Consider the following 16,401-nt stretch of genomic DNA (forward strand, 5'->3'; position numbering starts at 1 on the left):
GATTCGACCTCGCAGACAATAATTAAACAGTGCTGACAGGTCGCACAATCTTACCGGTTTTTTTTGTTGATTGAATGAATTCAAGCTTAAACTTAAATAATACTTCTATGAAAATCTGCTTACGTACCTTTCTGGATAATCTTACGACACACCTGTCCTTCAGTGGGAAACCCCATGTTCTGAATCCTCTGGCTATCTTTTCTGGCACAGTCGACTAGGGCTGACGTTCTGTTGTCGAAAGGATCCGAGCACTTTGTATCGTACTCAGAATTACATATCCAACAGCTGATCCCGACCCCTAAAATATAGCCACCAAAAGAGCATTAAAACAAATATTAGAACAAGTGTAACCTATTTTGAGTGCAGACCGCTTCATGATATATCCCAGGAAAGTTTATGATAAACGACGTTCGTTCATGCCAACTGACGCCATTAGACGTAAGTCGGTCTATCCGTGTACGATCATTTTGATCTAGACATCGTTTACGCACTCAAACAGTGTAACCATAATAACGTGAAACGTTCCGAAACGAAAAGTTTATACGAAATTTTCATGGAACACTGGACATCCAACTGTCCGCTATGAAACGCATCTCGAGATACGATCGCCGTCAATCACAACTTTGGAACCCTATATTGAATGTCGCTGAATAGGGTCTGGTTGGTCAGGTTCAGCTTCTTTTTTAAGGCTGTACACGGAAGTGCCATCATTTTTAACGAATAGCGATAATTGAAATGTTAGAGGGTTACCCACGTTGATTTATATAGACGGGTGGCTTCTCAAATATGTCCGGGTTCCAAGTTAGACCGTAACGTACAATATGATTAGCAGACAAGTATGTTACAGACTAAGCTATCACGGGGACCAAACGCTATGATTCAATCATGACTAAATCGCATAGTTAAGTCCCTTTAAAATGTATATTTCTCTATCAAAATATATAGAGACACCTGGTAAAAGCACTTAACCTATTTCATTTTGGCCATTTTTCTCGAATAATCGATATCAAGTAACTCTAACGTTACCGGTGTTCGAGTCATACCAGTAATTGTCCTGTGTATTGGTTCTGTATGTATATATATCCCGCTAATATAATATCATTTGTTTACGATACGATACGTTTTTTACGATACGTTACGATACAATACGATTTAAAAAGCAATATGTTTCGAACAATCTAATCTGTGTTTTTGTGGGGTGCACAGGGGCGCATCCAGCTTTCACTAAAATCTTTCACTTCAACATTACAGCAGTTCAACATAAACACAAAATTTGTGTATCCGCCCACTTTTGTATCATCACTACGTTCTTGCGTTGGACTCCGACCTGACCTAATTTTTGTGCTTGTTGTCGTCAAACTAGATGGAAGATTAATCATGCACTTAAAAATTTCGCTATGTATTCTGTCCTAGGTTTACCCTATGTGACATCCGTTTCCCTCCATTTACCGTCGACTCTATATGGCACTCGGCATTCAGTATATAGCATCAAAGTTATTGAAATTAATTTCAACATTGTGTGGATATGTTTGTAATCAATATGAATGTATAAAAGGAAGCTAACTAACAAGTCAGACGAATGAGCTACGGAAACACAATGAGATCGCTATATATTTTGATCTAGAAAGAAAAAAACCATTCAAATTTATTACCCAGCATATCGAATATATATGCAAGAGCAGTAATCAATGGGCAGCATTAAGTGAATTAATTGTTCAATCGTTGAATTCTGACCCAAAAGTAGCTTTGTTCGATTGCCAACCTAAGCAATGCAGTATTCTCGGTAAGTGCCCTTTAGAACTAACCTAACCCTATGTATAGGCTGGTCTTACCTGTTACGGAAGATGTTCATTCACTAAATTGAAACACTTCTGCGTGCTGTTTTCGGTGTACGACCTTCGAAGGGGTGCTCGTTTGCAAAATATTTTATCTAGTCTGATTGGCTTAGGAGTCTGTTACGCGACCATTCGTTTCGAACACGTTAATGTAGGATCTTATTATCCGTTGTAGATTGGGCAGCGATTCCAGGTTTTCTAACGAAAACGCTTCTAGTTCCATGAAGTGTCTGAATGTGCTACAATAGGCTAATACTTAGGTCAGTAACGTTTAGAAGAAAATACGAAATGGGATCGTGTACCTTCTATCGACCTACAGCGAGGGTCGCACAGAAGCAAGCTTGCCGTTTAAGTGAAAACTGGCTTATTGCTACATGAAGGTTCAGAGCTAGCGCTATTACCCTTCGAAGCAAGCGTCTTAATGCACAGAAAAACCCAGCTCATACTGTTGCGTCATGATGACTGGCAGTCTCCATAGCTTCTTGTCCGCAATGGCCAAGTCGATTGAATGCTGACTGGCTTCTTTTCTTCAGAAAGTGAGAGTAGTTTATAGGATCCGTTGAGGTAAAATAGTGTCGAAACGTTCCATTATGCAGTCAATGAACAGCATATTGACACACAGTTGCTGATTTTCTATATGGCACGACTGCCATATAGAAAATCAGCAACAAACGCCCTCTTTTTTATGTCGTGCAATTTGTTGTTGACCAATATTAATTGTTAAATACATACAAATCATTAAAATAGCTATCATGGCTTGCCGTTCCTCCGGCCGTGTTGCCATTAGGTTATGGTTAGATCATTTGGAAACAATAAAACAATTTAAATATATCAAGAATCAGACAAAATTAACCAGAGCAATTATTACGTAATCTCCGAAAACAAAACACGTACTGGTATTGAATGGGTGTTGTTTACTCAACGTGCTCTTCTTCCGACGCTTTTGGGCGGCCAATGTGAGAACGAGACAATCTGCTGTACGTAGTAGTTCTTTACGTTCATTATCTTTACTTCAGCTTGGTGTATATCATTTGGAGACAATGGAAGAGTGTGATATTGTTCATCTGTTGAGGCCAGTGCTTATTTCTCGCATATTGATATTGGCAGTTACTCCCAGAAGTGCCATACAGCTTGAAGATAGCTATGACAACCAGCAAGACAAGCCTGAAGGCAGGTGTATGCAAGACTAATAAAGGCCAGCCTTCAAGGCTGGGATCAGGTGCAGAACGAAGATGTAGCAATCGTTCGAGACGCTTACGTTGTCCCGTCCATGCGTGTTGTGTGTCATAGCAAGGCTCATACCTTACACCTTCCTATGCACTATCTCACTGAATATGCAACTCGAGGATCCACCAAGTGCGGCGAGCTGACTTCAATCTAAAAATTTGCAGCCTATTGTTGAAAGTTGTTAAAAAAACGACAATCATAACGCAAGGACGATAATGCCCCATGACATTAATCAATTATTTTCTAGGTCGTTCTCGTATAGATAGAGCAGATAACATTTGCATAACTTGCATTTCCTTATTTTAGTATTCGAATAGGTATGCAATAAACGTAATAAATAGATTCTCACAGCTTGTCCACGAAAGCTGAAAGCAGAAGTTAAATGAGTGTATGTTTATGTGTCGCGTACGGTTTAGCGATCACCAGAAACACAAATCGGCTTTCGAACGCCATGATACCCGTTCGAATGGCCTAATTCGACATTCTAGCAGGCTCACAAAAAGCCTGCTACACGAAGTACGAAAACATCGGACACCTGCTAGGCAAAGCATATTGCCGACCAAATATATTACTATGTTTGTAAAAATTTGCTTTTCCACTGAAAGACGCAACGAAACCTTTTTCCAGATCTGTCTACTTGATATATGTATGAAAGGGTGATTCTTGTGACGCATATATATTCGAGCGCTATCATGCTCTGAAAGGAAATCGATATAAATTTTCAAAAGTTAAGCTATTGCTAAACGACGTTACTCACCGAGATACTTGCAGTTTGTTAAATAAGTACCTTTTTTTTTTTTTTTTTTTTTATAGGGTTCTTAGAGTAGATATATCGCAAATAGTTTCCTGTTCATTGCTCTCAAATTATCTTACTAATTAATAATATGAAAATGCGCATTTGAAACAACAAACATGATACTTCTATAAAGATTGTCTAAAATTAGTTAAAGATATATTCACGCCTAGCTCCAATTAAACAAAACGACTGTCTTTGGATAGGTGAGACAGTTGACTTAGTATAAGTTGACTGTCAGAAACCTCTGTTTCTAACCGTAGCCAGGGTAAATACAACACACGATATCGTCTGCAGTATTATTCTGTTATAGTTATTGAGCAGTACCTGTGCCTTATGTCTCGTCTAAGACCTGAGCTGGGTCTACAGATCTCCTTCCAACAGTATGAACATGCGTTGTTTTTAGAACGAGAAATCAAACGTTGATATCTTAATGCCGAAGTCGATTTTAGCTCATCCGTTCATTTAAGTATATATGTATATTTTTAATATAGATGTTTCTACAGTTTATTTAATGATTCTACCATTTATTTATGATTTATTTTGCAACGCTACTGTATGAGCAAACGCCTATCGGTTTTTTCGTATACAAACTGTTCTCCTTAGCTCTTTCCATTATAGGAGGCAGACCGATCCTATCTTGCATCTGTTGTTTTCGGTGCAATTATCATTGTTGTTGTTGTTGCTGTGTATTTGGCCACCATTATTGCAGCTTCTTTTACCGTTTTTATCGCAGCTAGCGAGTCGATGGGTACGACAAGAGCTAAATGTAGCTATCGTGTAAACAGCGGAACAGGTCCGCACTTGTAGGGATGCTGACAATCAGCTAAAAGCCCGTCTTTCTACGAGGAACAATGTCATTAGTGCTGACGACTTTTGCTCTCTATCGGCAACGTCGTCCTCTACCCTAAAGTGGCTCTCCAGGACTCCTATTCTCAGTTCATACGAATCCGGACCGCGTTTCGGTTTTTCCCACTTTCCCACATCAGTCTCAGCCTTCCGGTGGTATTCACTCACTGAATTGCAACCGACTCTAAGTTACTACTATTATTTACTAAAGCTATTTGCCGACAGCAAAAGCAAGGGACTATTTTCATTCCTCTACGTAATCTCCTCAGTGAAACTTCTATAATAGTATAAAATTGGATCTAAGTATATAGCCAACTGAAGTTACAATCATGATATGTCTGATAGCATTCTAACTTTGTGTGGCGGCATTAAATGGGGTATTTAAAAGAAAATAGGCGAACGGTATAGGGCGGAGACAAAATTCATCAGACGCGGCGAACCCTGATCCAGCCACGGTGGTAAATTGTTAATCATGTCGTTGTTACGGCAAAGCATAGCGTCGTGTATTGATAACGAAACGGATAGTGATCGAAGTAAGATTAGACGATTTTTTTTCTCGAGAGTGACGCACCAGATTAAAGCAGGCCTAAGGCATAAAATTTTTGCTTATGAATAAGTTCGTACGAAATGTGGAGCACACTTTGAAAATTGTTAGCAAAGTTACTTTGGCCTTAAACTGCCGCTGAGGCTCAGCTTGCTTGCTTTATAATAGTGTACCGTGTCACAAACATGTTCCGTGAGCTTTGTAAGTCATCACTTCACAAATAATGTATCATAGTGCTCTAGCTTAAATGAAACGAACTAAGGCCTCTGTGCAAATTGGTAGTTAGGCTTCGATTTCAGGGCTAAGGGAAAAGCAAACTGCGAGTTTTGCAATACTACTGGCAGTTTACAATACCCCCTGTTGCAAATACATTCGAATATTCTAATCCACTACGGGCCCAGGCCATAATTCACTGTCAATTTTTTCACTATAGCATGTGATCCTAATCAGGATATATCCGAAACCAGGACGGCACGATGGGATAGCAGCGCCCGGTTTTCTCTCCGTTTTTCCCCCGATTTGGCTACGGATATTTCGCTGCATTCATCTTTTCTAGCAGTTATTGACCGTTCTTCACATTCATAGGGCAACCATTTTCCCGAGTAGAAAGACGGGCCGAGAACGACTTTCTCGTTTGCCGCTAATCGCTAATCGTGAATCACGGGTACCATCAGACGCCACACTCCCACGAACTAACCAGCCGACTAAACCAGGTCAAGCTGGTTCTCACCGCTAACGTACGCTAGCCTACGCGCTTTCCTAGCGGATTTCCCCCCTATCGACAAATGGCGCGCGGATTCAAGTACTGATGCCGCACCCTAGGGTATATGGAAACAGGCACACAACCGTACGCTGTTGGTACATATCCTGTACCTCACTAAAAAGGGCGACGACTGAGCGTGCGAATGTTTAACTTGTACAGGATATACTTGTGGACATTCGCATGTATGCATATGTAAAAAAGCTGATCTTGAGAAACGAATATTTTTTTAGATGTTTATTAATACACCGTTTCTTATGTATAAATCTTACTTTTGTCTTAAGGAAGTAAACTTGAACATTGCAATTAAGAGTTCATAGCGCTTCGATCATTTAAGGCTTAGAAATTTGTTTAAATAGGCCAAGTTTGTATGCAATGCTGAATCAGTCGCGTATTGCTGAGAATTGTATCGGTTAAACGTGAAGTGTTCTTACTTTTATATAAGAGAAATGAAATATTTGCAGTTATTACACGATTATTGTGTGATGTAATTGGGAAGCGACGATTTGATCGCAATGGTCACCCCAAACCCATAGGTATTACTTTCTAGATGAAAGTTTGTTACTCCTACTGCAATTGGGTTTTCCTGATATTTTTCCCAGCTTTTTTTGGTTGTTATGCGGTTGGTGAAATATTTACCTGCCGACCTCTTCAGCCCGGTGCCTGTAACATGCTCGCCTTCGTTTTAGTAGAAGTGAATTATTGGTTTAGATCACATTTGTCTTTCGCGTGATATCTATTGACAAGTAAATCCAAGACACCAACAAATATAAAGTAAAAATATAGATACAACATGACACGGCCTAGTTTACTCTCAGTAGCTTTTTTAGGGTCCTCACACAGCTCAACGTAAATCTACTTTTTTGTCCTTTTGCAGCACGATCGTGGAAGCGAACTTTGGTTGAAAATAATCAGCAACGGTATCAGGGGACCCGATATTTAATTCTCTCGATGCTACATTTTTGTGCTTTGGCATGATATAATATTAAAGCAATAACCGATAAAGGTTACGGTAGAGGTCCTGTAGACTTTCGTCATCAAGCCGTTAATGTGTGTCATCAAGTCGCTCTACATAGGAAGTGCTTCGTTTTTTTCACCATCAAGTTATTTTGCGAACGTTTTTGTTGTTTAACTTAACTGAATGAAGTTTGTGTTCCCTAAGTCAATATCTCTAGTTGGCCGGTTAGTAGGCTTATGAGCTGCGTTATACTCTCTCGCATCCTATGCTTCTACTACATGTCACAGCAGCATCACATTGTTTATCAACTACAGGTCGATTTATTAATTGTGCTAATTTTTCTAGATTGTTCATTTTATATAGAAAGTAAAATACACCTTCCTCTTATTTTTGTCGTGTTTCGATTGTTACCGCATAGTTCGGCTCGAAAGTATTTCTGCTCGTACTTCTACACATGAAAAAAACGTATTCTTCTTACCGTAAGAAAGTGTCTTACACAACGCACGACGTAGAAATAATATGTTTCTTTGGCAAAACTTTCTCAGTGTATATAAATCTTCTTAAATAATCCAAATGTGTCTGCTATGATAGCATATACGACCATATGGAAAATCAAAGTGTGTAGGATTGCCTTCCAGCCACTGCTATACAAGACTCCGGCCCTACACGAACCTAGACGAGACTGTAAAGTCAATGTGTTTTTTTTTCAACCAGCTCTGTTCATTCTTTTTCTCTACGTGATATAATCAGTTCTGCCTGTCGTCGTTACCAGCTCTAACCTTGATTTAGCGCCTTTGTTCGGCGTTCTGATTCTCACCTCCCCTGCGCGACACCCAATCAATGTTAACATCCATTGAAACTCTGATTCAACAAACGTTTACTTTCTTCTGATAAAGGTACGGAAAAAATGTCAAATTTTTTATATCAATAAAGCCTTCGACTTGCTGGGTCATGCTGTCTTCATACAAGCGTTATTTTAACTCATATTCCTTGACGATGCTGCTTCGTGAGCTGTTTAATCCGATATTCGTTCAAGTCAGAATATCGAGAACTATCCCCGTGGTTCTTCTAAAAGGCATCGGCCAGCTAACTATTTTCTGTTAGTTATAAATCTCAACACTATTGCCCTTTTTGGTGAAACCTGCAAGTTGCACTCTGTCACCCTACTTCCTACGCCCTAACGTCATTCGGACCTCTCACCTCGGATGCAAAGCCTAGATGATCAATTCCTCATGCCTTGCAGCTATCTCGTCCATTCAGACCTCAAAAAGCTTATCACTTCGAGTATCCATGATCCTCCAGATCTTGAATTTCCCTTCCATACTAGTTCAGGCTAGGATTTTACCCCTGACTCGCTGGTTTCTTTCAGGTAAAAGCACAAGACCTATAACTAGACCAAATTAGCTGCTCCGTTTTTTTTTCTCTCGTTTAAATTCCCACACCATCACCAGATATCGCAAAATATTACGTATTTTCGATACATATGCAATAGCACTATCTAGATGCTGTCCTAGCGTCTTTTTAGTAGACTACATTTTGAACTGAATATTACGCTCGTATGACCAGTGTAAAGTGTGACCAGACAAGGAAATTACCATCGCCCGTAATAAAAATTGGTTCATCGTTCACATGGGCTCACACTTCTGTAGCTGTGGCAAGTTAACCTATCCACATTCGTACATAGAGCCCAGTTTTTTTCTTAAGTGAGTCGTAAGAAAGCGACTTGTTCTCAGTTCAATGAGATAGAAATAATGCGCATACGTGTGAACCCGTTTTTGCCCGGTCCCCTGTCGTTGTTTCGTTTCTTCTCTCTCAATCTAGACAATGACCGTTTTAATAATCTGCCAAGACGACGGTCAAATTATTTCTACAGCATGGACGTACATAGGCGGGGTCTCGTAATAATCAGCACATATTATGGCGACTATTAGACCTACGATAGCAACCGCTCGTACTGGCTTTACTCGTGCTGTTACTATTAGAGAAGGAAAAGCTTAAATAGTGGAAAGACGACAACGGCCTGGCAGCTGTAAAGGAGGGCGGCAATGATATATTCGAAAGCCTTAGCCATTAATAGTCGTGCGCGTTTTTTTTTTGCTGCAGACACAATACCTTATTGGTTCTGGGTTTTGGTCTTTTATAGCGCGCGTCATCTACAGCATTAACTCTGTGGGTTTCGCGGCGACAGTACAATTAGTACGTATGGACCAATCATAGGAGGCCTTTGAGATGCAAGAACAGAAAAGTTATCATCTACTAAAACGACGGAGCACTATATAGGACTATAATAATTTATATACTGGGTTTAACACTTGATTTCCAGCCTACCACTTAACGTGGCCATAGGCTATAGAATCGTTGCTTAAAAATATCTGTCTGCCGCCTACATTAGCATATAATGTATCCACACGTTAACATATAAAACTGCCATATCCGATAGCAGACGACGTCCGTCATTTCCGTACCGTTTGCCACAGCTAAATTGGATATAGAAACTTCCTTTATTATTATTGTTATTTCGATAACGTCAACCCTTTTTGACACTCCTATCTGCGCGCCTCCGGCACCTCTGCTATCGGTTGCAACTTTGCTATTCATTTATATCCAATAATCATAAAAATGCTGTGATCAGAAAACATCGCGCAACATATGCATTTGGCCATTCGGCTGCAGTTTGTGATTTGCTGACATTGTTTCTTGTGGCACTATGTTATCTTCCCGGGACCTTCTTTTCAACCCCGCCTCCAGTTTGTCCCTTGCGTCAGCTTCGATTGAACAATGTAGTCTGTTGCCCGCTTCGTATCCGACACGTCGTTGATAAATCGACATCATATGTACATAGAGTCTAAATAAAAAAGGCGGACAGGAAAATTAAGCTGGACGACAGAACCATGGCCTAAGGAGAAGGCATCTCATCAATAACGCTACAACGAGAGCAGGTCTTTGCGTTTCAGCTAGCGAACATTCAAATCCGGAATTGTCAGAGCGGATCACAGTCATCTTCACACAGTCTCAAGATATAGTAATTCAAACTTTCTGTTAGTCTAGTACAATGTGCGTATCCAGCAAAGCTTTTGTCTGTCATTGTTAAGCCTGATTCGCAACTCAACGTTACTGGCTTGCTATTACCTCAAGTCGCTACGACCAGTTGTAAATGCGTGGGGGGCGGGGGTAGTCCTGAAAAGTTGATAGTGATGTACGATCCGTCCTATCGCATCCAGGAAGAGCTGCCTCCAGCTGTGATATTCGCGGTATTCTGTGAGCGATTCCTGTCGGAGCTGTGGTGCTAACTGTTCGGTTGCACGTATACATCTAAATAGCCTATGTAGTTTGTAGAGTATACTCCATTTTCAAATTTTCTGTTGCGGACAGAAGTGTGGCGTGATAAAGGAGAAAAGAACGAAGTTGCGCTTGTGTGCCAAACTTTAATCAGAGAAAGGCTAACGATATAGAAGAAAAACAAGAGACTAAGGGAGAAATCTATTTAAAAACTATGTCTGTTAGATAAGTTGTGTTGTACTTATTGGGTGATTCACACGAGTATTTACACCATTGCGATAGGCATTGATGAATCTGAGTATTCCATGGTCAACCTAGCCTTAACGTATTTTTAAGCCAGATCGATATTTGATGATGTCTGATAAACAAAAAAAGCAACTGTTTCGTTCGTACGTTCGTGCATGCCTACATAGAACGCCGTTTTTGGCTGGACAGACACAGGCGACTGGAAGGTCAGTTAACTCCGGCTAAACCTGGCCGAGAACTGGTATCTATCCCAGCTGTGTCTAGCATTTTCCACGGAGAGTACATGTATACACGTTTTTATCGTTATTCGGAATTTGGCGTGGCCTATTTGTGTTATTTTGTTAATCTTTAGTAAACTTTTTGTCTGGGAAATCTTGTAGACTCCAGATACAATTCTAAAAAAAAGTTGAGTTCTAGTGAACTAAGTGCTAAAAAACACGCCATATAATGTGTCCGCTCTGCAATATCCGTTTCCGTTCTAAATTTTTCAGTCACGCTTAGCCATTTCATTTATAGGGGCAAATTTCCTAATAGCGGTTCTCCTGTTCAGTGTAAACCTGATCTTCGTACAATTTTTGGAACGAGAATATGCCTACGTTTCTCGTTCCATTTTAAAATAAACTGTTTTAAACACCACCAACTTAATAGGATATCATGATTTATATACGTTCGTGTAATTTTCGACAACTATCTGATATAAGATATGTAATATATAAAAGTACATATATATCACCAACTCTTACCTCCGACGCTGTCCGTCCAAGATATAGGCGTATCTATACTCGTTTTTTTTTTTTTACTTGTGGTCAATTGTAGTAAAGTCTACAATAATAATAACAACACACACGCTCCAACTAAGCTGAAAACCAATGGTCGAGATTTCCCTGGGACTTAACGTTAAATTTACTACCACTATTACAATTGCAACACTATCCTTATTACCACGTGGCGGCACCACATTTCGCTGCTCATGAAGCCACATTGAAAAGTCAGTAACACTATTCAACGAGGGGTTTTGACCTCCTAGATCTCTGGTTTTCATCCATTTTCGCCAAAAAAGGCTTCTAAACTTGTAATGCTAGCCAACATTGAAAAAAAACTTAAGAAGAAGATAACAGGTGCCTTTTATCTATTTAATTTTGTTTATTATATATGCTCTGGCTACCCTATTTCGTTCAGCTATGACCCTACTGATTTATCCACCTGAATTAAATTGGGGTTCATCATGTTTACTCTGATATTATTTTAATGATTACTTTATCGTTAACACTATCTATGCACAGCATCAGCAGATATAGCTTTGCACTACTCCAATGTAACTTGTGCAATGGGCTTACTACCACCGAACTTTGTTTCCATGCGATGTAACCATACGGATCCGTTTTTCATCGCACCAAATACTCAGAATGTACTCATACCGATTGTATATTACTCAGATCGTTCGCCTGATTCCTATAATGCGCAAACCGCTCCGTATTCATGACGAATTTAGGAACGCATACACGCGTACGTGTTCTCATCTTTTCTTGGTGCCACTGCCGACCGATATTGTCATATTCGAATACAGCAGTCACGCCATAGCGTCGGCATTCGAGATCTGTGGAGCACCATAGCCGCTACTTCGCTCAATCATACTCAACCGTACCAGCCGGAATTTTAGAGCAGAGTTTGATTACTGTCAGAACTGTTGTTATACACAACAACTTCCAAATTCACAATAACCAGAGGGCTTTTCGCGGAAGATTCCGGCGTGCACGTCTTTCTCCTAGTTTGCGTCACCGTCAGCTGAGCATAAGTTCGGAGAAGTTCATTGGCATCGGGAAGTACGAGAGCGAAAACGAACAGCCACAAAATAAAGTACATTAAAATCACAGCAATTATATAGAATCCTAGAATCGAGCGCCTTAGCTTCGTAGCAGTAACAACGCGTTCGTACATCTCCTGCTGAGTCGGTACTAGACCCAACGAAACGGCCTCCTGATAAATCCGAAAGGACTCTTTTGCCTCTTCCGAGTTGAGCTCCGACTGAGTGGAGACCCTTGCTGACGCATCATGATAGCCGTCTCCTTTCGTCGCGGGTAGAACCGCGTTGTTTGTCGTCTCGACTTCTACAGGAGGATATTCCGATACAATTTGTTCAAGCATAATTATTTCTTTCTAGGCGTCGCACTAACTGCGTTTCCTTCGATACTAAGCGGGTAGACCAACGCATTATTGAAAAAATGTCACTTGTAGAATACGATAGGAAATAGCGACCGTAATGATTCAGCCAGTTTGCCATAAATTGGGTTTTTTGGTGCTGCTTCTGGTCTGCCATACACCATTTGCTAATATATAGTGCGATAATAAACCGTTTACGTAATGAACATATGCATGTCCTTTTCGCGTTGTTGATTGCGCATCAAAAAGGGACCTTAATAGTCACTTAGACCTACATGAATAGTAGACTCTCTTGGACTTTCAGCATCAATATAGATTTTCGACTGCATGTAAACTTTGGTCAGCTCGAATAGTGCCACAATAATGGCACAACGATCTTAAGAGCTTTAGGTCGCATTTATTTCTGGTGACATTAAAGCCCTGCGTCAGACAGTATCCTTCTGAAATTTGTTTATTGCTTCTTGTTCTGCCTTATCCGGAACATTAATAACTTATTAGCTGCAAGTTACAGGCAGCTTTTGTCATCGATGATTGATCAAACATCAGTGTATTGCCTGTCTGTTTGCTATACACATTCGTAGTGTTCTTTTTGTTTTGCAAGCACTTGGAAGTGAATAACCTTCGGCCATGTCTTGTTTTTTCGACTTAAGAACGAGATCAAGCACTTGCAAGTACTGCTCATGCTGTACAAAATTTTACTAGAAGGGTGAGTCACAATTATCAATCAATTCTGAACGCACGGCAGAGCGATTCTGACCTGCCATAGCAAGTATGGACGAAAATGTTTCGAGAGCGGAAAAGCTCGTACTTAAGCGTAATAGCCGAATCACTCTTAGGGAGTCTACAGAAGATATCTTACAGAAGTCATGACGGACCGTGGCATGACTGAGTGATGAAAACAGTATATTTTTCATCACGATTAGGCCTTTGTTTAAAAGTGATTACTTCTTTTTAACATGAATTCGATATCTGTATTTCCCCAACGGCCGTATGCGCCAGATTCGGCCGCCTGTGACTATTATTTCTGTTATTAAACCCAAAAAAATATCAGGAAGAGTAGTTATTTAAGACGATTGAGGAGATCCAAAAATGAAAAAGAAAAGTTGACCACCCATTGCTAATACTGGATTCTAAGACTGAAAGAAACAACGGCACAGTGCGTTGTATTTGGCGGAGACTATTCCATAGGAAGAAAAAAGTGGCATTTGGATGATAGCAGTACGTACAGTATAGCGCCGAACTTTAAGTGCTTTTTCAACAACATAATGCATCATAAATACTTGGTATGTTTTTATTTACTTAGCTATCTATCATCATTGGTAAAGAAGTTCTGACAAAAGCCTCAGTTCAAATTGGATTATTGGAGAATTTGTGCTGGCCTAATGTTTTGCTTGCGCTACTAGTTTTATGGCGCATTATTTAAATATAACACGATTTAGCTGAAACCTGCGCGTGCGCCCTCTTTATGGAAACAATTTGGACCGGGACGCCACCGCAACGTATTGATTTATTAACTATCCCTCTTTTATAGGAACGCTGCAACTGAACTGCATGTATATTAAGTGCCGAAGACAGAAAAAACCGACTACTCCACTTCAACTACTGTCGCTATCTATATGTTCGCTTTTGTTTATGAGAGTCTTCTGGAAAGACGCCATTTTAAACTGGCTATTGCCTTATAAACGCAAACGACAACAAGACGCCTGTTAGCGTGAAACCTACTAGCTGGACAAACGGGAGAATTAATTCCTCAATTTCAAATTTATTTAAATAACAGGCTGAATATTTCGTGGACATGCTGTACTAATGTGGAAAAACGAAAATTTTTACTTCGCGAGAGGTATGCGACAATACCTTTCAAGGGTAAGTAAGTCTGCTAAATTTCTAGCAGTTTCAAAGCCTTTGCTGATTTTTTGTTTGTGAAATTGTTGTGTGAGTCAGGTAGCCCTAGTGTACGAGACGGTTGGCGGAAAACGAACGACGCAATTTATGGATTACTAATTCGGAATAAAAAATAAAGATTTCAGAAAGAGAACAGTGCGCCCTAAAGGTTAGGCGAAAGAATAAGAGTCTTAAGTCTCGATCGTCACTTTTCATAGAGGAAAATCATCAAGAAAAAAATCAATTATTCGGTAATGATTAGATTGTAACATGCGTGGTTCGAATCGATAAACTATTGGGGTTTCTTATTTGGAATAACGCGTCCCAACTATTGAACCACCGTTTTCTGTCTCCCAGGCAGATTCTATACCCGAATAAATTTCAGATGCGTTATCGTTGAAACGCAACTACATCAGATTAGATAGAGGGTCAGGAACCACTAGTTTAGATGCATTTTTTTTTGTGTTTAAATACATCATGAAGTATAACGACGATGCACAATGACACGCCAAGACAAAACCGCGTTCATCGCGGGGGTGGTACTACAGTAAAAATATTACAGGGCTCGTAGCTATAAAACAAGCATATTAGTGGATTATATTTTCGCACTTTACACATGCTCTAAAGGTAAATAAAAATAAATAAAGCTTTTCCCTAAAACACATTTGTTATCACAGTGTATATGATTGTGGCTCCAGCAATACGACTGCCCTGATGATAAAAAGAACAAATATCACAGGTGGTATAGCACGGATCGCTGCACAACAACGAAATCACGAGGCTATAATAAGCTGCTACTGCAGCTTATTATAATTTAATTTAATTATAATTTAAATTAAATTAATATTATAGTAATTAGCCTATAATACATAAATACATACGTAATGAGTAGTAGTAATATACATAAATAGACGTAATGACAAAGAAACAAGCTGCAAGTGCTTAAGGGCTACTTTTTGAAAAGCACAAGCGAAGAGCTCGAATTAGTAATGACTGAAAATAGTTGGTCGCTTCAGAAAGGAACCTGTTTTCCTTGTTAGCGGAAAATTCTGTACGAAGATATAGTTAGCGCTCAAAACGAGCTTATACATTTATACAGAAAAATTATACCCGTGTTTAACTACGAAGTGGAGGTATAGCGTAGGTAAAACGATTGATCTGATACCTCGCATACAGTGAAAATATAGAAATCATTCAAAATGGTATCCTCATATACCTATATAACTGATTTATCTGACTTCGATGTTAAGCAGCGAGATCTAAGTATTTCCGAAACTAAGTTAATACCCCACATTTTTCCTATAAGAGATCCAACTTAAAAAGAAGATCGGTATTTTGAATTGAACAAATTCTGACGAACCAAAAGGATGAAAATTAGCACATTTTGATATTTTGTAGAGCTTTGCTTAGCGTTTCAATGGTATGAAGTGGTGTGGATTTTATTAGCCGATTTAGATTGACTCTTCGCTGTTTCTACGCATTGGTGTGCAATAGATTTTATAAACATTGATTTTTAGAGACCGGTTTTATTTAGTTGACATCGTCATATAGCTACATTCTTACTCCGCAGGTCCTTTTCCTCAAAAAACCGTTACAGCTGTTTACTTCCTAAATAATGTTCGAATCGTGGCTGTGAAGGATCGCTGATCAACGCTAGGCCACAGCTCTATTTTTAGATGTTTTTTTTGTATTTTAAACTAGCCCTTGGTGCACGCATGAACGAATAGAAGTAGTATATAGGCCACTATTCTTTTTTGTTTTACTATCACGCAGTTCTAGATATTTGACCTTATCTCGTTTGCACCTGCAGCAAGCCTTCCTAATCTTCCCTCAGGCGCTACTTCGCTAGGAGGACACCAATCAGGAGCT

At 39.6% G+C, this 16,401-nt stretch overlaps 1 protein-coding gene across 1 annotated transcript in view; it reads right to left on the reverse strand.

Annotated features, from left to right (window-relative positions):
• The window catches only part of LOC111260960 (cytochrome P450 4V2), a 183,811-nt gene that overhangs the window by 145,613 nt on the left and 21,797 nt on the right, over positions 1-16,401 (reverse strand). The window contains exon 2 of the mRNA XM_022834090.2: positions 128-298. Coding sequence (XP_022689825.1) covers positions 128-298 — 171 coding nt within the window. The remainder of the gene's footprint in view (positions 1-127; positions 299-16,401) is intronic.

Source organism: Varroa jacobsoni, unplaced genomic scaffold (genome assembly GCF_002532875.2).
Source record: "Varroa jacobsoni isolate VJ856 unplaced genomic scaffold, vjacob_1.0 scaffold_498, whole genome shotgun sequence".
Taxonomy (NCBI): Eukaryota; Metazoa; Arthropoda; class Arachnida; order Mesostigmata; family Varroidae; genus Varroa; species Varroa jacobsoni.